The sequence below is a fragment of the Halichoerus grypus genome, chromosome 8 (assembly GCF_964656455.1).
Source record: "Halichoerus grypus chromosome 8, mHalGry1.hap1.1, whole genome shotgun sequence".
Taxonomy (NCBI): domain Eukaryota; kingdom Metazoa; phylum Chordata; class Mammalia; order Carnivora; family Phocidae; genus Halichoerus; species Halichoerus grypus.
This window is the reverse complement of record NC_135719.1, coordinates 50,531,582-50,558,605: the sequence shown is the minus strand read 5'-3', so window position 1 is coordinate 50,558,605 and position 27,024 is coordinate 50,531,582. Positions and strand designations below refer to the sequence as shown.

The 27,024-nt window shown below is 37.2% G+C and overlaps 1 protein-coding gene, 1 long non-coding RNA gene and 1 pseudogene across 10 annotated transcripts in view; 2 read left to right on the top strand and 1 right to left on the bottom strand.

The window, feature by feature from the left end:
• USP3 (ubiquitin specific peptidase 3) overlaps window positions 1-27,024 on the top strand; it is a 108,471-nt gene that overhangs the window by 38,709 nt on the left and 42,738 nt on the right. For all 5 annotated transcript variants that reach the window (XM_036081139.2, XM_036081140.2, XM_078079243.1 and 2 more), the window contains 5 exons: window positions 14,022-14,105; window positions 17,308-17,389; window positions 18,839-18,921; window positions 20,328-20,441; window positions 23,443-23,556. In XM_036081139.2, the coding sequence (XP_035937032.1) occupies window positions 14,022-14,105; window positions 17,308-17,389; window positions 18,839-18,921; window positions 20,328-20,441; window positions 23,443-23,556 (477 nt within the window). The remainder of the gene's footprint in view (window positions 1-14,021; window positions 14,106-17,307; window positions 17,390-18,838; window positions 18,922-20,327; window positions 20,442-23,442; window positions 23,557-27,024) is intronic.
• LOC118528651 (large ribosomal subunit protein eL34 pseudogene) lies at window positions 6,389-8,022 on the top strand (annotated as a pseudogene).
• The window catches only part of LOC118528654 (uncharacterized), a 53,186-nt gene continuing 48,646 nt past the window's right edge, over window positions 22,485-27,024 (bottom strand). For 3 of the 5 annotated variants that reach the window (XR_013450447.1, XR_013450445.1, XR_004913760.2), the window contains 2 exons: window positions 24,028-24,506; window positions 22,485-23,098 (listed from right to left, as the gene is read on the bottom strand). This is a non-coding gene — a long non-coding RNA (uncharacterized LOC118528654). Of the gene's footprint in view, window positions 23,099-24,027; window positions 24,510-27,024 lie in introns of all 5 variants that reach the window. The other 2 variants (XR_004913761.2, XR_013450446.1) reach the window with 2 other exon arrangements.

Below are 27,024 nucleotides of genomic sequence, written 5' to 3'. Positions count from 1 at the left end.
CACACGCTCGCTCTCAAAAGAGAAAAGTAAAAGGGAAGATCTTTAGACTATCTTTATAAACAATTTGGGTACAAATCTTCAGTGTTGTAAAGATTAGAGAACAGGAAGAGTTTTGTTTATTTAAAAACAGTATTTTTGAAGTTTAAAAAGAACTTTTTCAGTAGAGGTGGTCTGAAAACATGAAAGGCTCTTCCTTAATAAACTAGTACTTATCTGCTTTCAACAAAGGATATAGGTTTTCTGGGGCGCCTGGGTGGCTCAGTTGGTTAAGTGACTGCCTTCGGCTCAGGTCATGATCCTGGAGTCCTGGGGTCCTGGGGTCGAGTCCCGCTTCCGGCTCCCTGCTCGGCAGGGAGTCTACTACTCCTTCTGACCCTATCCCCTCTTGTGCTCTCTCTCTCTAATTCTCTCTCTCAAATAAATAATATCTTTAAAAAAAAAAAAGGAATATAGGTTTTCTCTGCAGTTGTTCTTCTAATTTTTCAAAATTGGCTTATTTGATGGCAGTACATCAGAATTTAGTAAAAGAGAATTTAAAAATAAGCTTGCTATGTAAGTTCTTTTGGGTTTTAACTTTCCTTGGTTTGAAAAGATGAAGTCACTAGAATACAGGCTTTTTTTTTTCCTGTGATTCTATCTTTTATAATAAAACCAGAGGTCAGATTTGCCTTCGGATGTCACAATATTATGCAAGGGAACAAAAAGGAATTTAAAACTTAATGACAGACCCGCCATTGCCCTTCTTGAGAGGTACTTTTTGCGTAAAAGTTTTCGTTTTGAGGGGATTTACAACTTACTGTTTAAAGATCACTTTGTAGGGACGTCTGGGTGACTCAGTCCGTTTAGCGTTTGCCTTTGGCCCAGGTCATGATCCCAGGCTTCTGGGATCAAGTCCCATGTCAGGCTCCTTGCTCAGCAGGGAGCCTGCTTCTCCCTCTGCCTGCAGCTCCCTCTGCTTGTGCTCTCTCTCTCTCTCTCTCTGTGTCAAATAAATAAAGTCTTTAAAAATAAATAAATAAAGATCACTGTAGCCAGTAGATTAAAGGACTTGTTTCTTTACTGTTGCATAATAAATCAGGTTCATTTGTATGATGATTACTTCTTGTTTCAGATAGGTGGTGAAAGGTTTGGTTTGGGAATATTTTCTTACTTCTTCAAGAATGTGATATGGGTCTTTATAACTTCAATAGCACTTAACAATAGGAATGGAAAAACAACCTTAGAATTTTAAAGCTAAGGAAGAGATTTTTCTGTTTTGGGTGTGTGTGCCATAAAATATTGTAGCAGTTGAGCAATTAAAAGTGGCTAGTGGGACTCAGGAATTTAATGTTTTAATTTGTTTTGTTGAAGTCAACTACATGGGGCTTCTGTATTTCAGAATACAGTAGCTATTATACTAGATGTTGCAGCCTCAAACTATTAAAATTTAACATTGAGTATTTTAATGTTATGAAACTTTCAAAACCTTTAGACAAAAATCTGAAACTCCAAAAAGAAAATAAGTCAGTTTCACTAATTAAAATATTTTGTTGCAAATAATTAAAACTTAAATATAACTCAGTAAGATATATCAAAAAGAAAACTTACATATTACTGAGTTAGTTTCACCTGAAATCTGCCAGCCTATTCATTATTTGTATCAGGATGTCATAAAGAAATCCCAGATTATTGTACCATTACAAGCAAAAATACCTTTATAAATAGCCATTTCTGAACAAAAAACACCAATAACGTTGAAATAAAAGGAACTATATTAAAAAACTATATATATATATTTTTTTAAGATTTTATTTATTCATTTGAGACACAGAGATACAGAGAGACAGAGAGAGAAAGCATGAGCAGGGAGAGAGGCAGAGGGAGAGGGAGAAGCAGACTCCTCGCTGAGCCAGGAGCCCGATGCGGGGCTCGATCCCAGGACCCCGGGATCATGACCTGAGCCGAAGGCAGACGCTTAATGACTGAGCCACCCAGGCGCCCCTTAAAAAACTATATTAAAATATAGTTTTCCGACAACCAAAGGAAAAAAGAAAGCATCATGTACTAAAGCCATTTCCATTAAATCTGAAACAAGACAGGAATACCTTTTATAGTCATTTACCTGTCAGTATTCTCGAACATTATTTTGGCAGCTCTAGCCATTGAAATAAGACAGTAAGTAAATGAGATAATTCGTATAAATATTGGAAAAGAAGAAAAAAAATTTTGTTTTCAAATTATATAATAGAATGCACAGAAGTTCAGGGAGACTTTAGTGGAAAACAACTAGAGTCAATAAAAAGTTCTGAAATGGTGATATATGATAAATATATAAATACTAATAGCTTTCTCTTTATTAGCAGTCATCAGTAAAAAATGGAAATGACCAAAGAAACAAGAAAACAAACATTCAACATAATGATAAAAACTGTAAACTAGGTGTAGGAATAAATGTATTAAAGAAGACACAAAGCAAAGCTGTAGATCCTTTGTGAAGAAAATTTGGTATTATAAACAGTCCTTCCTCCCCCCACATTTTTACCTTCAAAATTTTTTTGGAAAGATTTATTTGAGAGAGCGAGCAAGAGAAAGCATGCACATGAGTAGGGGGAGGGGCAGAAGGAAAGGGGGAGAGAGAATCTTAAGCAGACTCCTTGCTGAGCACAGAGCCCAATGGGGGGCTTGATCTCACCAATCTGAGATCATGACCTGGGCCGAAATCAAGAGTCGGGCACTTAACCAACTGCCCAGGCGCCCCTTACCTTTGAAATTTTTACTTGAGAGTCTAATTTACATGACGGCCCGCAAACAGAATGGGAACAGCATCCGAAAAAAACAGAATAGCAGATGTGTTGGCTCTTACTCAATAAATAAATATTCTTTGAGCACCTATTCTGTGCTGGGAACCTAGATTTTAGTGCCATCATTCTCCAAAATAATGCACTTGAAGGGGTGGAAAGAAAATATAGAACTTCTATTAAAAGTTTATTTTTATTTTTATTTGAGAGAGGGCAAGAGCACAAGCAGGGGGAGAGGCAGAGGGAGAGAGAGAAAGCAGGCTCCCGCTGAGCGGGGAGCCTGATGGGGTTCTTGATTCCAGGACCCTGAGATCATGACCCGAGCTGAAATCAGGAGTCAGACACTTAACCAATTGAGCCACCCAGACACCCCTGATAGTTTTTATTAAAAAAAAAAGTTTTGGCCAATAATATACCTGTTGCCTGTGGGTCTTTTGATTAGGTGGTGATGTGTCATGAACTGTACACAGAATGTCCTGAATCAGAGCCTCACTTGTTGAGTCCTCACCCTTGTTCATTTTGCAGTATACTGCAGTCTGCCTAGTTACATGGATTAATTACTTAGTTTGTCCAAGTCAACCCTCATCAAATGGATACACTATTTAAAAGATTTTTACCAAATGGGGGGCCTGGCTAGCTCAGTTGGTGGAGCATGCGATTCATGATCTCGGGTTGTGAGTTTGAACCCCATGTTGGGTGTGGAACCTACTCAAATTAAAAAGTGGTGCCTGGGTGGCTCAGTCAGTTAAGCATCTGACTCTTGATCTCAGCTGAGGTCTTGATCTCAGGGTCATGAGTTCAAGCCCTGTGTTGGGCTCCACGCTAGGTGTGGACCCTACTTAAAAAAAAAATTTTTTTTTAAATACAAAAGATTTTTACCAAACAAGCCCTACAAGATAATAATAATAGGAACACAAATACTGGTGAACAAGAAAAGGGCAGGCTGACAGGCTTTCGTACTCTGAGCTCATTAAACACATGACAAGATAAAAATACTGGCTTTCTAATAAAAACACAGACTAGTCAGATTTGATAAGTTGGACAAAAAGCTTAAGCTACAAGAAGTATGAATTTATATCTCTTATGATTAATGTCAAAACTCACCCTATGTGTATATTATACTTTGAGATATTTGTTAAATCATAGTGTGAAGATGTCCTAAATAGCAGGACATTTTCAAATAGTTTATTTCACCTCTAGCTTATTCTTTTAAGATGTTTCTTTTTTTATACTGTACACATTTAGATGCACTTATATATGAAATTTTATATAGAAACATGTATAAATAGGGCGCCTGGGTGGCTCAGTTGGTTAAGCGACTGCCTTCGGCTCAGGTCATGATCCTGGAGTCCCAGGATCGAGTCCCGCATCGGGCTCCCTGCTCGGCAGGGAGTCTGCTTCTCCCTCTGACCCTCCTCCCTCTCATGCTCTCTGTCTCTCATTCTCTCTCTCTCAAATAAATAAATAAAATCTTTAAAAAAAAAAAAAAAAAAAGAAACATGTATAAATATGTTGGGGGTGGTGGATGCTCAGTTTTGTGGTTTCACTTTTTAACCTGATTAGGTGCCTCATGAAACTAATTTGAAGATTTCTCCTTAATAGACTAGTGTTTTGCATTTTAGAATTAGAGGGGGCATATATAGTGCAGGGAAAAAAATAGGAAAGGAGTGTTTCTAAAGTTATAATTAAAAAAAATAAACCCACATTAAATTTTAGGATAAGAAAATGATTAAGTCATGCTGTAAATTTTCATTTTTGGGGAATGGGAAAGAAAGCACAGTTGGGGATGACCAAGTGAGGAATTTTTTTTAAGATTTTACTTATTTGAGGGAGAGAGAGAGTGTGCATGCACGCAGGCACACAAGCTTGAGCAGGGGGAGGAGCAGAGGGAAAGGGAGAGAATCCCAAGCCTACTCCATCCAGAGGGTGGAGCCCTATGCCAGGCTTGATCTCACCACCCTGAGATCACCACCCCAGATGAAAGCTTAAATCTATATATAAAGCAGGTAATACAGAAGTGAAAGAGAAGATTGGGAGGCAAAGGTGAGAGAGAAGAAAATATAAGTAAGGCTAACATTGTGGGACCATCAAATACTATACCTTAATTTGGCTATAGATATCTGTGGATTTGAAAATCACTGTATAAGGGGGTAGAGTGAGGGAGATCACACCAAAGGAAATAACCAAAGTATGGAATAGAATGTTAGTTGAAATGGAGGAGAAAAAAGATGGGTTTGGGGGAAATTATAGACAGAAAAGTAGAAAGGATTAGACATGATTAGATGTGAGAAATTAGAACTAAATTAAAATCTGAAAGTATACACATAAAGAATCAATGTAATCAAGAAATTGGACAATTTTATTTTGTTCTTTTTTAGAGTAAGCAGAATGTGAAATAAAGCTGTGATTTTATCCATTTTTTACTTCCCTAATTATATAGTAGTGTAAATAACTTGTTTCTTACGAAAATTTACCTGCTACTTGAGGTATGTTCTTTTAGTGCAAGGTAGTAAAATTAATTTTTTTTCTTAACATCAGTGTACATGTAAATTCCATACTGTATGCTTAATTTCTTTATTGACTATTGGCTTAAAGTAATTTAAAACTAAGATCATTTTTGGCTCAAGGAATTTGGATTTAAGACTAATCTTCACATAGCCAAGATGATAGTGTGGTTTGTTTCAAGGTTTTAAAAGTAAAGAAAGATACCAGTTCCCCTCCTACCTTGCTTTTTATATCCTATTTCTTTGTCTGACACCCTAATATGATTTCAAGTGTTATTTTTTTGTCTTTAATGTTCAAATTACTTAGATTTTCTTAAACAATTCCTTGTTTTTTCTAAATACAAAAGCGAACCTTTTCCTTTTCTGACAAGTAGCCTGTTAGAAGTAGAGGTCGTCTTTACCTGAAGAATCATCTAAAATCACTAAACAAAAACTTTCTTTTTTTTTTTTTTTTTTTTAAAGATTTTGTTTGTTTATTTGACAGAGAGAGAGAACACAAGCAGGGGGAGGGGCAGAGGGAGAAGCAGACTCCCCGCCGGACAGGGAGCCCAATGCGGGCTTGATCCCAGGACCCTGGGATCATGACCCGAGCGGAAGGCAGATGCTTAACCGACTGAGCCACCCAGGCACCCCTAAACAAAAACTTTCTTAAGTGTAAATTTAATAGCGTAAAAATTTGTTGTATAATATACGTAATTCTTGACTTTTGTTTGTTCGACACATGAAGTCCTATGTGAATGAGATGCTAAACCCTGGACCTCCTCTCCTAGTGAAGTACTAATCAGGTTATCTGAACTCTGACCAGCTTCCTCCTATCACAATTTCTCAGTGACAGCAGTATAGAAAGAAGTCAAAGAGGAATACAACTCTTTATAATATTACTTCAACTACATTTTGGGAACCAGGTGTATTTTCACCTTACAACATTTAACCATATTTTATAACATTTATTTCAAAATGGGAAATGCATTCCAAGTTTCAGAGGACTAATCTACAAGCTTTGGAAACCTAGCCTGCAAGTTAAGTACTTTTTTGTACTAATCTTATTCTGACACAATCTTCTTGAAGGGAAAGAGTGTATTTTTTTTTTTTCAGGTATTAGAGGTGAGTATAATTCTGACTGATTGGCTTCAACACAGTTGTAAACCAGGGAGAGATTTTTAGAACTTGTTTACTTTAAATCCTTCTGTTTACCTTGGGAGTTTTTAATACCAGTATTAGTGGGATAGTTTCCAGTTTGAAAGCAGTGTCTCAGCTAAGACTAAGGCAGCCAGACAACACTTAAATTCTCATTTATATTCGACTTTTCTTACTGATTTTCTTTTGACCTCTTGGCCTGGGAGGAAGAAGAAATCAAAAGGTATTGTGGGCAGCTAGAGAAGCCCGTGCTGTGAGGCAGCTCTTCGTTACACAAAGGAAGGAAACTAACATTTATTGATCTCTACCACATGCTAGGCACTCTTAGAAGTAGGTGCCCATAGAAGTAGGTGCTTTCCTTTAACGTCATCATCATCAAATAATACTTGCATAGTGTGGTAAATTCAGAGTATAAAAGTTATAATCTTAGAAATAAGTGTCCTTCTTAGTGACTGTAAGAGAACCTAAAATTGGCTCTTGAGAAATAAGGACAGTTGTGAAAACATTAATAAATTTTTTTAAATCGGTGAAAACTAACCCAGCCAAAACAAAATTGATTTCTTATAGCTCAGTAAAGTTAAATTTGTTACCCCTTTATGATATTGGGTTATTATAGAATATTAGAGCAGGTAATGTCCTAGGTACCCTTTAGATTGCCAGTGCTATCCAACAGAAATAATATGTCATATGTGTAATTTTAAATTTTCTAATAATCACATTAAAAAGGCAAAAAGAAACAGGTGAATTAATTTTAATTGTATATTTTGTTTAACCCATCTATTCAAATACTATCATGTCAACATGTAATCAACATAAAATTATTAGAGATAGTTTGTGTTCTTTTTTTTTTTTTTTTTTACATAAAACCTTCCAAACCCAGTGTATATTTTACACCTACAGCACATCTCCATTCAGATACTAAACTTTCATTAGAAATGCTTGACTTGCTCTTCCGGGGACGGCGTCCATAGGCATTCAGAATGGTCCAGCGTTTGACCTACCGTCGTAGGCTGTCCTACAATACAGCCTCTAACAAAACTAGGCTGTCCCGAACCCCTGGTAATAGAATCGTTTACCTTTATACCAAAAAGGTTGGGAAAGTACCAAAATCTGCATGTGGCGTGTGCCTAGGCCGACTTCGAGGAGTTCGTGCTGTGAGACCTAAAGTCCTTATGAGGTTGTCCAAAATGAAAAAACACATTAGCAGGGCCTATGGTGTTCCATGTGTGCTAAGTGTGTTCGTGACAGGATCAAGCGTGCTTTCCTTATTGAGGAGCAGAAAATCATTGTGAAAGTGTTGAAGGCCCAAGCACAGAGTCAGAAAGCTAAATAAAAAAATGAAGCTTTTTTGAGTAATAAAAAAAAAATCAGAAAGCTTGGGGAAAAAAAAAAAAGAAATGCTTGACTTCTATTGAGATTCATAAAAATTGCAGTTAAAAAAGTAGATTCTATGGGGCGCCTGGGTGGCTTAGTCGTTAAGCGCCTGCCTTCGGCTCAGGTCATGATCCCAGGGTCCTGGGATCGAGCCCCGCATCGGGCTCCCTGCTCCTCGGGAAGCCTGCTTCTCCCTCTCCCACTCCTCCTGCTTGTGTTCCTGCTCTCTCTCTCTCTCTCTCTCTGTCAAATAAATAAATAAAATCTTTAAAAAAAAAAAAAGTAGATTCTAAAAACTATTAGAAGTTTTCCAATGAATGAATGAAGTACAGAAAAACCATTTTTCTTTAATATTTGCATCTGTATTAACAAAACTGACTCATCTTTTTAGAACAACTGATTTGACTCTGAAACAAAAGCATATCAGTTTCAAAACTACATCTAAGTAAATCTACTAACTCTTGTAACAATTCAGTATTATCAACATTGAATTCAAAGGGGCACTATGTAAACTGAAAATCGACTCTTAAATGTATCCATATCAACAACATGCCCTTCAATTTTCTCACAGATTTTATTATTTTATTTTATTTTTAAAGATTTTATTTATTTATTTGACAGAGAGAGACACAGCGAGAGAGGGAACACAAGCAGGGGGAGTGGGAGAGGGAGAAGCAGGCTTCCCACCGAGCAGGGAGCCCGATGCGGGGCTCGATCCCAGGACCCAGGGATCATGACCTGAGCCGAAGGCAGACGCTTAACGACTGAGGCACCCAGGCACCCCAATTTTCTCACAGATTTTAAAGCCAATTTACATAATGCTATTACAATTAAAATTGTCTGCATATTTATTCATGTTGAAAAATGTGTAAAATCATTATTGACTTGTATCATGAAAAGTTTAAATTTTAACTTACGTTCTTGTACCTGTCTAGCCAGGTCACAAATAAGCATTTTCTTTCCTTGGATCTTTAAATTGAGCTCATTCATGTGCCCTGTGATACAGGAAAAAAATGTAAATCATATTTGGGTGTTTTCTATTTGTTGAATATTGGCAGGTGTTCCTTCTTTTATTTATTTATTTATTTATTTATTTATTATTATTATTATTTTTAAAGATTTTATTTATTTGACAGAGAGACAGCAAGAGAGGGAACACAAGCAGGGGGAGTGGGAGAGGGAGAAGCAGGTTCCTGCTGGGCAGGGAGCCCGATGCGGGGCTCGATCCCAGGACCCCAGGATCATGACCTGAGCCGAAGGCAGACGCTTAACGACTGAGCCACCCAGGCGCCCCGGCAGGTGTTTCTTCATTTCAAGAAAATCTTGAATTAGAGGGGTGCCTGGCTGGCGCATTCAGTGGAGTGTGCAACTCTTGATCTTGGGGTCGTGAGTTTTGAGCCCCATGTTGGATGTAGAGATTACTTAAAATCTTTAAAAAAAAGAAAAAAAAAAAGAGGGGTGCCTGGGTGGCTCAGTTGGTTGAGCAGCCGACTCTTGATTTTGGCTCATGATTTTGGCTCAGGTCGTGATCTCAGGGTCCTGGGATCCAGCCCCATGTCAGGCTCCATGCTCAGTGGGGAGTCTGCTCAAGGATTTTCTTTCTTCCTCTCCCCCTACCCCCATGCACATGTGTGTTGTCTCTCTCTCTAAAATAAGTCTTTTAAAAAAAAATTTTTTTTTGAATTAGAATAAATAGTACAGTAAATCTTTGTAAACTCTTTCATGACTCAAACTGAAGCAGTGAACATTGGCAAAGAACTTTTCTAACAATATTAAAGATCATTTAATTCATTATCATGAATTATTATGGTCATTAAATTCATTATCTTCTATTTTTTTATAACAGTTTCATAAACTGGTGATGATTCATAGCATTTGTACATATATACTGAACAATTTTAATAACTTCATGATACAGTCCATTTCAGAACACAGATATTTTCGATATGTATCACACAGCGAAATAAATATAATAATAAGGGAAATCTAGTAAATCCAGATTTTGGATCTCACACAGCTAGCCCATTGTCTGTCTTTTTTTTTTTTTTTTTAGGATTTTATTTATTTATTTAGAGAGAGCACGCACAAGTAGGGGAGAGGAAGAAGCAGGCTTTCCGCTGAGCAGGGAGCCTGATGCAAGGCTCAGTCCCAGGACCCTGGGACCATGACCTGAGCCAAAGGCAGATGCTTAACTGAAGGCAGACACTTAACTGACTGATCCACCCAGGCTCCCCCATTGTCTGTCTTGACAGAAACTTTTTCCTATCTAGCTGAAAGTGACAGATGTAAAAGATTAAAAAATATAGTATCTACAACTTGAGATTGATTAGATGAAGACATTTCTTTGTAAATTTAGAAGTTGTTTGAGACAAAACATACCCAGAATGTTAATTAGTCAGTATCTCTTGTGAAGCTCATTTAAAGCTAAAAATAAAAGTACTTGCAATTTTTCAAATGTTGAATAGATTGATCTTTAATATTGTTAGAAAAGTCTTTTATTCACTGACACTCACTTGGTGGGTCAATTTAAGACATTTCACGTTTTGTTTTAATCGTTTCCTCAAATTTTAAAACCTAATTCCCTTAACTGAAATGATAATTAAATTTTTTATCTTTCCATCTAAAAATGGTTCTCTTTGTTGAGCAAGAATCCCAGCCATTTTATGGTTGGCCAAAATTATAAGCTCAGATCCTATTTAATAATCACGGACATTTTTTTTTGTTATATGTTTAATTCTAATTTCATTAGCTGCTTTATTTTTTGACTGTTGAGAGGCAACTTCTTATTAAATGAATATGCATTTGCTGAAGATGACTCTTGGTATTATCTTAAAACTTCTTTTATTTATTTATTTTTTAATTTATTCATTTATTTGACACACAGAGAGAGCGCACAAGCCCGGGGGAGGGGAAGAGGGAGAAGCAGACTCCCCGCTGAGCAGGGAGCCTGATGTAGGGCTAGATCCCAGGACCTTGAGATCATGACCGGAGCTGAAGGCAGACACTTAACCAACTGAGCCACCCAGTCACGCCTTAAAACTTCTTTTATACAACTTACTCATTTTTCTCTGCCATAGCAAATTGTATTGCCATCCTTTGTAAAATTTGTGACATACCTTCTCCACTTGATACTGCCTCATTAGTGTGCCTTCATTTGAAAGTTAAAATTTTTTTCATTCTTAATTTTTTTTTTTTAAAGGTTTTATTTATTTATTTGACAGAGAGACACAGCGAGAGAGGGAACACAAAAAGGGGAAGTGGGAGAGGGAGAAGCAGGCTTCCTGCAGAGCAGGGAGCCCGATGCGGGGCTCGATCCCAGGACCCTGGGATCATGACCTGAGCCGAAGGCAGACGCTTAATGACTGAGCCACCCAGGTGCCCCTCATTCTTAATTTTTAAGCCAGAAAAATAATTTGCATTATAATTAAAATAAGCGTTGCAGCTTAACTACCAATTACTATTTACATAGTTACCACTGTAACTCTGCTGTCTGCATAAAATATTCAGATAAACACATGGTAGTGCTACATTGTTGCATAGAAAAATAACCATCTGTTGACATAAACTAGATTGGTGATATGCTTATGTAATACTAGAAATGACACATGCACCCATCATGTGCACTGCAATACATCTTAGGTGATGTAATAATAAAAGTGAAGTATAGTTTTGCCAAAACCATAAAACTGTGTTTAGTGGAAATTTATTTTTTACTGTTTTAGTTGTTAAGTGAAATTTTGTATCAATTAGAATTTTTTAAAAATTAAAATTCAATTCTTAAGTGGCATCAGCCACATTAGCACAGCTCTAGAGTCTAGAGCAACTTATTTACTTTAATGATGTAAGTTCAGAGAGATGAAGCAACTAGATCCAGTCAAGCCAGATTAGTTTAGAATGGAGCAAAACCATAAATAAATCTATACTCAATATATGAAAAATGTTACTTTAACAAATGTTTTATATCCTAGGCTAAATCCATATCACACCAAAAAGAATTACTTTATTTATTTAAAAAATTTTTTTTTTAGAGAGAGAGAGCAGTGGGGCGGGGCAGAGGGAGAGGGAGAGAACCTCAAGCAGGCTCCACGCCCAGCTCAGAGCCCGAGGAGGGGCTCGATCTCACAACCCTCAGATCGTGACCTAAGCCGAAATCAGGAGTCAGACGCTTAACCAACTGAGCCACCCAGGTGCTCCAAAAAGAATTACTTTAATAAGAAAAAAAACAGTTATTTAATTTAACTGGAAACAATTTGTTTAAACAAAGCAACAACTTTTTTATGGAGGTTCAGGGGTTCACTTTTCAATTAGAGATTATGGCATACTGTAAATAGATGAAAGGTGAGATAAATTTGCTCTTAGACTTCATTCCCCAGATGAACACTAGCATTTAGCCTTGTTTTTGTTTTGAATACTGAGTCTTGTTTTATCTGTAATACATGCATAAATATATGCAAACATAAAATGAAAATGTTAGGAGGAATTAGAGTAGCAGCATAATCAGTGAATGCTTAAGCTTCTTGGAGGAACCAGGTGCCTTAAGTCTAAATTTACAGAGTAGACCTTACTCTCTTAGCATTATGCTGAGAAGAAGCAAGGAATTAAACCTTTTCACTAATTTAATATTTTACATATTTATCATAAAACTGATAAAGAATTTTCTCCTGCCATTGCTGGTACTTTGATGATAGAGAAACAGTCCAGGACGTAAAAGGTAGCTTTTGCTATTTGTGAAAATGTCAGGAAACTTGGAGAATACTTTAGAGACTCTTGATTGATAGCATAGGTACTCAGCTAATGGGGGAGGGGCATTAACTAATTACATATATATTACTGTTTTAGGTAAAGTTTTCAAAAGCATTCACTTGAAATTTTAACTTCTGTAAATAAAAGACCTTAGGATACATGCTTCTCTGTGTAATCTTTTTTTTTCCCCCATTACTTTCCCCCATTTTCTTCTAATGTTTTTTGGATTCTGCTAGAGATGACCTAATTTTTACTAATTGCTCTGCATTCAAAGTTTTATTTGCTGAGTGGCAGCATTACTGTCATTATTCTTTGGTAGTTATAATAAGTGGTTTTATACAAAGCCGCTATTCAAAAGAATATATTGGTACTAGCTTGTAAGTTGTTTTTGTTAAAATTGGCCTTATTCCAGGAAAAAATTGAATGCTAATGTAGAAGGTGAAGTTTATTACGTGTGAATTCCTTTATTTGCTTATTGACTTGCTAAAATACACACACACACACACACAATATCAATTTTAAAGAACACCTTAAAATATCTTTCTTCAAAGCAATTATCAGTTTCCTAAAAGATGTAGCCACTGTTTTATACTTTAGTTTTCTAGCACCTCTGAATGAAGATTATTCTTCTCAACCATCTGAATTCAATTTATTTTAATTAAATTGTTTTAAATGTATAGCTTTATTTTTAGTTTTTTTTCTTTAAATTTAACTGTCCCTATAGGTTAATTACCTTTTCCCTGCTCTTCATTTAAATTTCTTCTCCCAGAAAGACAATTATATGATCTCACTGATATGAGGAATTTGAGAAACAAGACAGAGGATCATAGGGGAAGGGAGGGAAAAATGAAACAAGATGAAACCAGAGAGGGAGACAAACCATAAGAGACTCTTAATCTCAGGAAACAAACTGAGGGTTGCTGGAGTGGTAGGGGGTGGGAGGGATGGGGTGGCTGGGTGATGGACATTGGGGAGGGTATGTGCTATGGTGAGCGCTGTGAATTGTGTAAGACTGAGGAATCACAGACCTGTACCCCTGAAACAAATAATACATTATATGTTAATAAAAAAATAATAAATCTCTTCTCCCCCCCAAATTCCTTATTATTTTGAGTTGGGACGCATTACCTGACAGCTTTGGGCTTAATGCTATGTGAATTGACTTGGTGCTTTTTATTTTCCATGTATTGTGCACCACTAAAAAGAATGTAACACATGTAGCAGCTTATTTTGTTTTTGAAGGAGGAATTGAAGAGCTTTTGAGTAAAAATGTGAAAAGAAGCTAGTGTTCATTGCCTACGTGGCTTTTTAAAAAGGCTCTTAAAAGACATTCCATTGTGGATTCCAAGTCCTCTTTAAACTTACCACCAGCAGTAACTGCCTGCAGAGCCAAGTGGTCATCTTGGCAGCAGCCAGGCCTTTTAGTGATTTCATTATGTGGTTTCCTCAAGCTCTTTGCACGCATTGATTAATATTTTTCTTGCAGTTATCGCTGTGATGATTTTGTGGTTAATGACACCAAGCTGGGACTGGTACAGAAAGTCAGAGAACACTTACAGAACTTGGAAAAGTAAGTAATAGGCCTTGGGAAAGGAAGGGTATAGAATAGGGTTGAGGGGTCTTTGCAAATTTTTGAGTGGGAGTTTTGTTATTGAGTTCCATAACTTCGTCATGATTTTAGTGTGATTGATGTGTTAATAAAGTAAACTTTGGATATCTGAAATTGTGCCCATAGTTAATGGTCATAGCTTAGCATTTATTTCATTTAATATTTATCATAAATCATAGCCAAGAGTCCAAGAGCCTTTTTTTTTTTTTTAAAGTTATTACCCACCAATTTATAAGCTGTAGTCAGTTGATTTGCAAGGGAAATTTTGGAGGTGTAAGGAAAGGGCATAAAATGATAGAAAATCATTATAGAGATACTTATGATTTTAGAAAATCCTTGTCAGGCATGTTTTATGAGGTCTCAGAAGCACTAAAATTTATGCATTATTTTTAAGGGAAATTAGGTTTTATTATATTACTGTCCACTGCTTCTATAGGATAGCACAAGATCCTAGTTTCGTCTTTTCCTCTTTTGTTAGGGGCTGTATGTGTCACTTGAAATTACAATAGATTGTGAAATGCTTTGTCATCAGAAAGTAATTATGTCATCAGAAAGAAATTATGTCATCATAAAGAAATTTGTCATCATAAAGAAAGAAATTCTATTCACAACTTACGTGAATAGAATTTTTTTGCTATAGCCAGATAGGTTATTCAGATAAAATTCACTGAACCCAAAGTTGAAGCAATAAACAGAAATCCAAATAGTGATGCAGTGGATAGAAGCATGGCCCTGGAATGACTGCTGACTCTAGTGAAATTTGTATAAATCACCCCTGATCGTCAGGTGCCATCTAATTTATTTTGACAGTTGACCTTAAAAACTATTGTGAGAACATACCAAAAGGAGGAGTCCCTTAGCAAACTTAAAGGCAATAGAATATTTTTAAATCATATATTGAGAGGAAATAGCCTAAGTGCTTTGAATAAAACACTTGTATAGTTTTTGTTAACCAAAGTCTTTATGCATGTCTTGTTGACAGTAGATTACAAAGCTGATAAGGGAAGAAGGATGGATTTCTTTAAAATCTACACTCGTTGAAACACTTTGCATTAAAGTACTTTTTGGCTTGTTATCTTTTGGCTCCTCTCTTTTTCAAAGTGCTTCTTCCCTTCTTGTAATCTGAAATAGAGCAGCAGGAGCCCTATCTAGGATTAGAGACAGAGGTACAGATACACAGACCCAAAATATTTTTGTCTGAAATTGTCATAATTAACAAGTAGGAGATTCCCACAATAATTATGTAATGTCACTCTTTAGTGTGGTGATGTCATAGTGAAGATCTTAATTGACTTGATTTTTTTGTCAGAGAAGTGGGTAGCTACCAGAATATTTTTTCTGCCACTTACAGTTTTCTCTAAGAAAAGACTACATCTCAATCCCAAATAAATGTGTCAGAACTAAGTCAAAGGGAAAAGAGGGTATTCAAGAATGTACATGCATTTATGCAGTTATCAGATCTTTTATTTCCATTGACCACTTCATCAGGTAAAAGATGTCAGAGTTCCTTGTCTATACTTCCGCTTGGTCCCACTGAAAAGTCTGCCTTGCAGTCCTCCTCCTGTGTTGAAAAACATTACTTGGGTTCATTTTTCTGTTCTTCAAATTTGGGCTTTAGTCTGTAGTGGAAACCACAGTTTCAAAACTGTGATTATATATGTGTTTTACTTAACTTTAGACTCTTCTGCATATCCTCTAGAAGTGCACTGTGTAAAAGAACTTCCTGAAGTGAAGAAAGTGTTGTATAATCTGCACTGTCCTATATGGTAGCCCCTAGTCTTATGCAGAGCAGTTGAAAAGTGGCTAGCAATGGCCGAGGAACTGAGTTTTTAATTTTATGTAAGTTTAGTTAATTTAACTTTATATATCCACATGTAGTAAGTGGCTACCATATTAGACAGTGTGGATCTAGTGAATTCTGCCATTTTGAGAATTGCTGAGGATAATATTTAATGACTTATATTTTAAAAAGCGGAATGCTTTCTTTATATAGGTTAAAACTGAAAGCTAACTGTTAGGCTTGTTGCTAAGTTGTGTGTGTGTGTATGTGTATAGTGCTTGTGATTCAAGCTCTTTACTTAACAGAATTATGAAGGAATAACTTGACACTGTAATATGGAATTGGTCTTTTCTTACCTTATATTCACTGATACTCTGAGAGGGATATACATACAGTTCTGAGGACATGTTGCCTAAGAATATTTTTAGTTTTGAGGTAACTGTCACTAGATCTGATGCTCCAAAGATACTATAGTTCATGTGGAAATTAAATAATCATGCATTTACTTTGGACTACCCTCATACTTTTTAGACGATGGAAAAGAATTGGCAGACTTTAAAAAGTCTGTGTTGTTCAAATGTGGGCTTTAGTCTGCAGTGGAAACTACAGTTTTTGGTAGTTTTTTATGTCTTAATAGTAAAAAGATAATTTTTGCTTCTTTTAGATTAGGTCTCCTGATATATAATAATTTTAAAGTAACCCTTTGAAAGTATTATTTTCTGATAAAATTTAAGCAAAATATCTCTCATCAAGAAAAATTTTGAAAAATTTTAATTCAGAATATCCATGCTAATTAGAATTTGTTTCAGAATATCCTTTGTAGCATAGCTGAATCGAATTAATTTGTATATATCTATGTGCCTGTAATTTATTTTGCAGAAATTCAGGTTATATCATAATCTGTTATGAAAATGAGCAAAATAGGAAATCTTTATCAAAATTAAGAAAGAAGTAGCATAGTATTTGAGAATTAATGTTAAATCTCAGTATAATCATATCAGACAAGGGTTTTCCTTTTGTTGTGAGGAATGGGTCTTCTCATTTTTGAAGCTTCGCAATCGATTAGGCAGATAGTGGTAGTGAAGAGGGATTGTCTCACAGACTACACCTACCTGGCCAGCTTTTCTGGGAGGTGCCTGGTGGTAGATGCTTGCAGCCCACCTTGCTAGAGGAGTAGTGGGGATTGCCAAGAAAGTGGAACTCGTCACTTACTTCAAATACTTGTGGACCACAGTGGGCCTAACAGGTCACTTCCTGGCCTTGCTAAGCAGCCAGGCAGGGCTCTATACCCCAGACCCTTAGAACAGCAACGTTTATTTTTTAACCTGCTGTCTAGTATGTTTGTGTTAATGTCTTTTTGACTATCTGTTTGTGTTTTAATAGCTCGGCTTTCACAGCTGACAGGCATAGGAAAAGAAAACTTTTGGAAAACTCATCACTAAACAGCAAGTTATTAAAAGTAAATGTAAGTAATTAAAATATATACAAATGTAAGAATTGGTTGAGATCTCGTCACTGTTTTATTACAACTCTAACTTATAATGTTGCTCCTTATAAACTTTCATAAATTTTTCATTAATGTTGCTCCTTACCAAACTTGGATTTGGTATATTTTACAAAATGTTTGCCACTTGTACTAATGATTCTTGATGTGACTTAAATACCCACTTTTGTCCATCTGTCAGTGCCTTCCTGCCATCAGGATTACTACTGTACTCCTCTACCTTAGCAAGTGTTCACTCTTAAAGCCTATTCATGTGTCTTGCTACTCTCTAAGGATCCCAAAGATCTTTGCTATTTTCTGTTAAAGGTTCTAAGTGCAAATTCTATGGGTCTGAAGTTTTGGTAAGTTTTATTTCTTAGGACTTCATTAATACAATTTCACCACGAAAGAATGTGTTTCCTCATTCTGGTAACCATCTGTTACCAGATGTATGATCCATTAATAAATTAATAAAATTTAAAGATCACTAAATACTTTTAAATACATTCGTAATTTTGCCCTGCATCTGCCTTTCTGCTGTCATGCTAGTTATGTTTAGACATGCACTTACTTAGTTAAAGTGTTAGGATTTTTTTTTTTTTTTTAAAGATTTTATTTATTTATTTGAGAGAGAGAGAATGAGAGACAGAGAGCATGAGAGGGAGGAGGGTCAGAGGGAGAAGCAGACTCCCTGCCGAGCAGGGAGCCCGATGCGGGACTCGATCCCGGGACTCCAGGATCATGACCTGAGCCGAAGGCAGTTGCTTAACCAACTGAGCCACCCAGGCGCCCAAAGTGTTAGGATTTTGTTAAAGAAAGAGCTGAAGTGCTCTCTGGCCATCTGAGTTATGGGCAGAGATGCTCTGAGTTGGATTGGTAGATTCTCTTCTCAGGTGTAGTATTCAGATGTTATGGTGCATTTGTAGAGCTAATCAGAAATTCAAGCCTTGGTCTTTAAGGGAAATTCAGGTAGTTTTTAAAGATTGATATCCCATTGCTAGGAATACATGTATTGGTCATTTATGCATGGCATAGTTAAAGGTTTGGGGGTGAATATTTCAGGTAAATATTTGTATCTTTTCAATTTGTAGTAGTTTTAATAAAATCTTATGAAAGCATTGTCTTAAACTTCATTTCTTTTAAGGATCTTCCTGGTTTTCAAATTTGTACTCCATGGTTTTCATTAATGCTGGTTTCCTCATAAGCTTCCATGAGGTACTCCCATGTAGGACAATCCCAGGATCAGAAACAGGCTTCTAAAAATATCTGGACACATACAGAAAGTAGAATGAGAGTTTGAAATATTCATTGGACAAAGAAGGACCAATTCCAAATTGGCTTGATGCTAGAGTTTCAAATATAGGTCTTTGCTTTGATGTCTGACATGTCCTTCTCTTGGTATTACTGATGGCCGCTCATCCCATTCTGCAGGGAAGCACTGCTGCCATCTGTGCCACAGGCCTCCGGAATCTGGGGAACACATGTTTCATGAATGCCATCCTTCAGTCACTCAGGTACTGTCAACGTCAGAGCTTAAGATGCTGCTGTTAGTTTCTAGTGAAATGGTTAGGACGAAAGGCTCTGGGTTCCCATTCTGTCTCTGCCACTAACTGGTCAGTTCCCTGTGCCTCAGTTTCCTCATCAGTAAAATCAGGGATAATAGTTGTGCCTCATAGGATGGTTGGGAAGATTAAATAATTTATATAAAGGGTTTAGAACAGTGCCCAGCAGTAAATAATTGTTAGTTGTTATTATTTATCTCCTATTGCTTCTTGAATGAACTAGAGCAGAGGTCCGCAAACTTTTTCATTTAAAGGCCAGACAGTAAGTATTTTAGTCTCTGCATGCCACACACAGTCTGTCTCCTATCTTCCCCCCGCCCCCAATCCCTCCACCTCCACCCTTTTTAAACAACTCTAAAAATGTAAGAGCTCAGTGGCTGGGACCTGGGACCAGATTTTGCCAACAGACCCCTGGACTACAGAGAACCTTGTTCAGAGAATTTAATCCGATCATTAGTTAAGTCTTAAATATGGTCATAAGATTGGATGTTTAGAAGATCTTTAAAATGTAAGATAAGTAGTAAAAATAAAATACCCAACAAGGCTGACCTCAGTTATGTAGAAGAAACTATTTTGAAAGTCATGTACTTGTAGATTTTAATGTGGCATCAAAGGCCAGAATTAATTCTCTTCCCAAGGCCACCTTGCAAATAAGGAGCAGAAGTCATACTTGATCCCTCCTTGAAGGTACTATCTCTTGGTTTATCTAGTCTTGTTCGAATAAGAAATTCAAGTCACTACTGAATTCTCCTTATTACTCTTGACTGTATATCTAAACAATAAGGTTGGTTTCATGGTTTGTTTTTCTTTGAGGAAATTATTGAATACCTGGAAACAGGTATCATAAAAAGAAAAAAATGGTGACAACCTTTGGGGGAGGGGAATTGAGGATTTAAAAAAATTTTTTTTTAAGTTTTATTTATTTGTCTCTACAACCAATGTGGGGCTTGAACTCACAACCTCAAGATTAAGTTGTATGCTCTTCCAACTGAGTCAGTTGGGTGCCCCAGAATTCAGAATTTTTTGGAACAGATTTTGCTTTAAGATCTTTGTTCATTTCTACAAAGTCATCTGTTAATACTGTTTTCTTAGAGTAAATGAGGAAACTTAATGGGGAAACTCAAAGCAATTTCTTGAGAAATTGAAAGATCACATTTAAAAAATTCACATGTAGGTTTTATAGAACTTTCTTTACAGTCCTAGTAAATTCTTTTGTTTTTTCTTTCTTTTCTTCTTTCTCTCTCTCTTCCTTCCTTCCTTTCTTTCTTCCTTTCTTCCTTCCTTCCTTCCTTCCTTTCTTTCTTTCTTTCTTTCTTTCTTCTTTTTAAAATAATTTTCTTCCCTTCCTTTTAAAATAGTAACATTGAGCAGTTTTGCTGTTATTTCAAAGAACTGCCCGCTGTGGAGTTAAGGAATGGGAAAACAGCAGGAAGGCGAACATACCACACCAGGAGCCAAGGGGATAACAATGTGTGAGTTCTAAGAATATATCCTTTCTGGCTTTGAGCTACAAAACAAGGGACTCTTACTGGTGATTTCCATTGCATTATGTGAGTTCATAGGCACATGCATTTTAAAACACTCTTCTTCTAAAACCTGGGTTTAACTGTCTAGCTAATGATCTTAATAATTGTTTATTTCTATTTTTTTATTTCTATTTCTGTTTACGTAATAGAATAAGTTTAGCTCTCTACATATTAAGTCTTTGTGGATTTGAGCTCTAAAATTGACATCTGTATATGAAACACAGTTCTAGATGTAGACCAGCATGAATATCATTAGTTTTTGTGAATTGATTTTTCTTATATTGTTAGATAAATCTGTTTTGGATAATAAAATTAATTTGTAGTCATCAAATTAATTATGGGGCAATACAGCCAATTTTTAGTTGATATGGAGAGGGAAAAATTGACAAATGATTATTGAGAACCAATATGTATGCAAATTCAGTGCAGCTGTGCTCCATTTGATGTTCAGAAGATCTGTATTATGATTGTAATGGGCACAGTTTTTTTCATATCTTAAGATTACTGAAATAAGGCTCTGATTTATAATTTGTGTGTGTATGTATTTAAATTTATATATATGTGTGTTTGTATATGTGTATATATATATATACATATATATGTACCTATATATATATACACACACACATATATATATATATTTTTTTTTTTTAAAGAGAGAGAGCACACATATGCATAAGCTGGGGCAGGGAGGGCAGAGGGAAAGAGAGAATCCCAAGTAGCTCCAGGCTCAGCACAGAGCCCAACAGGGGCTCAGTCTCATGACCCTGAGATCATGACCTGAGCTGAAACCAAGTCGGATGCTTAACCAGCTGAGCCACCCAGGTGCCCCTAATTTGTATATATGTTAATGTAATGTTCTTTCTGCCAGCCCATCCCTGCTCCCATACACCCCATCCCCACACATTCTGAAGAGCCATTTTACAATCTGACATTGTTCTGCCTAAGTGACTGAGGGAGATTAGGATAGAACATACTAGAATAGTGTGCAGTATGGTTAGAGCCAAAATACCAGGGAACTTTAAAGCCAGGCATTGGAGTAGGGGTGGAATCATACCACAACAATTGATATCTTAAGAGTTTGCTTTAGTAGCAGCATATAGGATGAACTGGAAAATGTCTGCATTCAAGGAGACTTCACACTTTATAGTAGTTGGGTTGGATGAGATAGCAGTGAAATAAGGAAGAAAAAATACATTTTCACAAAAGTTAAGAGGAGAATTAGTAGTACTTGATGCATTAGTGTCATTTAAGGTTTAGTTACAAACTGCAGAAATTGCCTCTGGCCATTTTAGGCAGAAAAAGAACTTAATGCAGGTCTGTTGGTAAGCTATTACTGGATGGGTGGAAAATCAGGTCTGGAATCTAGACATCCAGGACCATTGCTGCAATTACCCCATGGAAGTCTGTCCCATAAGGATATCACTGCTTCCATAACATCACTGACCCATGACAACACACTGCCCAGTGTGTGACACCAAAGTTCCTATTACCAGCACTGTTAGAGGTGGGTGCTGGGTGAATGCTGCTGTCATTGCTGCCCCTGTACTCCAGATGATGCTCTTTGTCACCAAAAAGGATTTGGCACTGCCCCAGGTTTGCATCACTAACTTCTGCTTCAAATAGGCAGAACCCAGGCCATGTACCTGAGCCCTGGCTGCAAGGGGGTTTTGAGAAAGCAAGTATCTGGCCTTTCCAACTTCCATAGTGGGAGGCAGTCTCTTACCAAGACTCTTAAGGTGGGGAATTCCTCAAATACAGGGGGAGGGTTCAGGTACTAGGAAGTAAAAAATATGATCTGTATCTTAGGGACCTACTGGATGACAGGGGTTGAGCAAGAAGTTATTGAGATTCGCTGAGATATCAATCAGGTATTTGTGAGTATGGTATTGTATTGACAGATACAGATATTAAAGTTGTTTGGAGATGTTTCAGTTTAGTTAGTTACTGGAGGTGTTTCATTCTAGCTACATACATAGAAAAACAAAATTAATAGTGACTTAAACATCCATTGTTTATTTTCTCATGTAAAAGCTGGAGATTATCCATCTAGGGCTGTTTGCCACAATCATCAGGCTCCTTCTAGCTTTCTGTTCCACCAACCCTAGTGTAGGGCTGTCGTCCACATAGCTCAGAGTGATGCTGGAGTGCCACCATTTCATCCTTCCAGCTAGAAGGAAGAAGGAAGGGGTTAATGAGAAGGACTGCTCTTTCTCTTCAAGGGAGTTTCTCAGAAGTTGAACACGCTCAAAGTTTTTTAGTCCAGGAGTTCTTTTGCCGAGCAAAAATTGAAAGTTCTATTCCTATGAGAGAAGAGAAGAATGGGTATTGGAGGATCGTAGAGAGAGTGTAGAGAGCAGCTTTAGTGCACATTGAGTTTGAAGTGACAAGAGGACATCCAGGAGAAAATCATCTTGGAAACTGGAGAAACCTGACTAAAAGTGGTCGTGAGAAAATCTGGCTTTCAGATTTGGATTTGGAAGTCCTGGTGTAGAGTTGAGTATTGAAGCTTTGTGGCCAGATGAACTGTCTGAGGCAGAGATGAGCAGATGGTCACACACTGAGGTCTGGGAAGTGTTCCTTGTGAGGGGCAAGAAGGAAAACTGCAGGAAATGGAGAAAGAGAATCTGTTACTTGTTTTAAGTTTTTTAAAAATGTACATTTTAAAGTAATTTGGTTTGTAACTTATCTATTGCCTTATTCTACAAGTATGACATTACTTTGGCACAAAGTTTACCATATAGTTAAAAACTAGTTTTGTCTGTAATTACTGCAATTTATGTGGGTTTTTGAGATGCTCTTACTTAACTGTCAGAGTTAGTTTAGAAGAAACCAAACCCTTTTTATGTTTACATTTTTTATTATGAATTGTAGACAATTGGACATTATGCATTGAAACAGTAGCCTCTCACTAATGCCAGGGGTATTATCCCTTCTTCTTTTCCAGGTCTTTGGTGGAAGAGTTTAGAAAGACACTCTGTGCTTTATGGCAAGGTAGCCAGACTGCATTTAGCCCAGAGTCCTTATTTTATGTTGTTTGGAAGATTATGCCAAATTTTAGGTAAGTATTACTTAATGAAGAATATTTAAAACATTAATATTAGTCTTTATGCTGTTCCTGGAACAGTTTCCTATGAAGTGGTGCTATTCTAAATAGTAAGGTATTTATTAAAGACTGGTTTTATTTTATTTTTTTATTTTTATTTTTTTAGAGCGGGGGAGGGGGGAGGAGGGTTTGGGAGAGGGGCAGAGAGAGAATCTTAAACAGGCTCCATGCCTGGCGCACAGCCCGATGTGGGGCTCGATCCCACAACCCTAAGATCATGACCTCAGCTGAAATCAAGAGTCGGATGCTTAACCAACTCAGTCACCCAGGTGCCCCTTTTGTTTTGTTTTTAAAAGGAGAAGAACAGCAGTTGGATCGTTTGACTAGACAAATGTGTGTGTTTAAATAATACATAGACATTAAAAATGTCTTTAACAAATGATAGGATATTTTGTTCTAAAAACAAAGCCCTTATAAATAACTTACGTGCCCTTGTAAATAATTTAGGAACACATACTGGACGAAATTCCATTGATTCTTTCAAAATCTTATGATGATCATACACCATCATACACCATCTTGTTATTTCAACTAAAAAAAAAATCCAGATGTAATCTGTAGAAATGTGTGGTCTGAAATTCACTGTTCTGGGCTGGGTTCTGAAGTCAGGCCTGTTGGGATCAGTTTGCAAACGGTAGCTGGGCCGCATCCTGATGTGGCTGTAGAGTCACTGTGTTTTCCTTGCTCTCTCTCTAGCTTCACTTGAGGAGGGAAACAGCCTTGCTGTCAGAGGAATCTGCCTCTTCTCCTAGGTTAGTCCTCTCGGTAGGGATGCAGGTAACGGCAGAGTTGAGGCCCTGCAGGTGTTTGACAACAGCCTTTGCCACCTTCTGCTGATTTGTCCTTCTGAAGCAGGTCTGTGCTCTTGCTAGTCAGGAGTTTGGCACCTAATGTACATCCCTCTCCTTCTGAAAAAAACAAAAACGAAAACACCCAGCATGCTGTATGTAGTAAGACTTAGTAGTTTATCTTGCTCTATTGCCTCATAGTGGTTTAGATATGTTAGTAGTATAGAAAAATGTTTAAAAGATAGCACTGGGTGTTACATGCAAACAGTGAGTCATGGATCACTGCATCAAAAACTAATGATGTAACGTATGGTGATTAACATAACATAATTAAAAAAAAAGGTAATAACCTCAAAGAACTGACATTTGTTGCCTTACTCGAGAAGTCTAGCCTTGAGGATCTGATGTGAGTGACTGTTGTTAGCCCTGGTCTTTGTTTTGACGGAAACTTCTTTTATATATCGTGACATTTAAATTTCCTCTCAGAAGAGACTAATTTTGCAAGGATTTTAAAGTTTCTTGACTCCAAGTAGGAAAGGTGGAAATGACTGCTAAGTTACTACTAACCAGGTTTGGACTTAATATAACATTTCTAATATAGTCTCCTAGTTAGACTCTTGATAGGGACTTAGTCTTTGTGTTTTATTATTATATAAAATTAGTTTTTATTGAATGCTACGTGTCTAGCACTTTAAGCCTTTTATATAGGATCTTCATTAAAAAACACAACCACAAAATTCCCGTCAAGGTAGGAAGTGTTAACTCCATTTTAAAAAAGACAAAACTGAGACAGAGGAGGAAGAACTTGTTCAATCTTACACATCTAGTAGGTGTTAGGATCAGAGTTAGAACTCAGGTCTTTGTGGAATTGGTAAAGAATAGATGTGTCAGCAGTCATTTGTCCACATGCCTGAGTGAAGCGTACCAACTCACTTTATACTGTTCTGCTTGGTTCCCATGGTGACTCAGGTCCTTTATTCTTAAGCGGAGTTTAGAAACTGTATGGAACTTTTATTCAATAGAATTCTACCTTTCCTCAAAATCTGCCCACATCTCTGCCCTTTATATAAAGTTTCTATAGCTCAGCTGTGAGCATGATTTAATTTTTAGCTGCTTAATTTTGCCCATTCTGTATCCTTAGCAATGAAAGGAAAAAACTCTTGGAGAAGGTGACCAAGTTGAGGAGTTTCTGGAGTGATTCCTAATTCACATGAACTCTTAGATTCCTTAGTGACTGATGGGAGTAGAATGCCCGTGTATTCTTAGCAAGGCTTTCTCAGTTTCACAGTAATTGAGCTTGGTCCCCATTTTCTTGTAATCGACGAATAATTTTCTTTTGATTAGATCTAGATCTTGAGATTGGGATAAAGCTTAAGTGTAAGGTCACTGCACAACACCCAGGGGTGAGGCAGGGAGATGTAGGGCTTTCTTCCTATAACTGTTACTCCTATTAGGTATGCAGGGTAAAGTTCCTGTAACATGGCCTGCCTGTGTGGAAGTGCCGTGAGCCTTGAACTATGTTTCTGTTATATTTATGATGACAAAATAAATTTTTATTTATTTATTTATTTATTTTAAAGATTTTATTTATTTGACAGAGAGAGACACAGTGAGAGAGGGAACACAAGCAGGGGGGAGTGGGAGAGGGAGAAGCAGGCTTCCCGCCGACCAGGGAGCCTGATGTGGGGCTCGATCCCAGGATCCTGGGATCATGATCCGAGCCGAAAGCAGAGGCTTAATGACTAAACCACCCAGGCGCCACCCCCCCTTTTTTTTAAAAAAATTTATTTATTTGACAGAGACACAGCAAGAGAGGGAACACAAGCAGGGGGTAGTGGTAGAGGGAGAAGCAGGCTTCCTGCCGAGCAGGGAGCCCGACAAAATAAATTTTTAAAAGAGGTTAGGAAGCCCATTTTCTTTTCTTTTCTTTTTTTTTTTTTTAAAGATTTTATTTATTTATTCATGAGAGACAGAGAGAGAGAGAGGCAGAGGGAGAAGCAGGCTCCCAAGGAGCAGAGAGCCCGATGCGGGACTCGATCCCAGGACCCTGGGATCATGACCTGAGCCGAAGGCAGACGCTTAACCATCTGAGCCACCCAGGCGCCCAGGAAGCCCATTTTCCTTGATTAACCTATGACAAGGTCTGGGGAATTTGATCCCTTGGAATGAAATATGAGGACTCTGAAATACACATGCATGTGGAAAGTAGGAACAACTTTCATTCATTAAGTAATGCAAAAAAAAAAAATATGTATATATAGTAAATGTAATTAACAGCTTTCGTATAGAAACCAGCAAAACTGGGGCGCCTGGGTGGCTCAGTCGTTAAGCGTCTGCCTTCGGCTCAGGTCATGATCCCAGGGTCCTGGGATCGAGACCCACATCTGGCTCCCTGCTCTGCGGGAAGCCTGCTTCTCCCTCTCCCACTCCCCCTGCTTGTGTTCCCTCTCTCACTCTCTCTCTCTCTCTCTGTCAAATAAATAAATAAATAAATCTTTAAAAAAAGAAAAAACCACCAAAACTATTCCTTTTTCCCCACTCAAACCAAAACCCAGTTACCCAGTGGTACAAACTTTTGCCAAAGTTTGGCCTTTCCAACCTGCATATCTACTTACCACACTTCTTATGGCTTCCT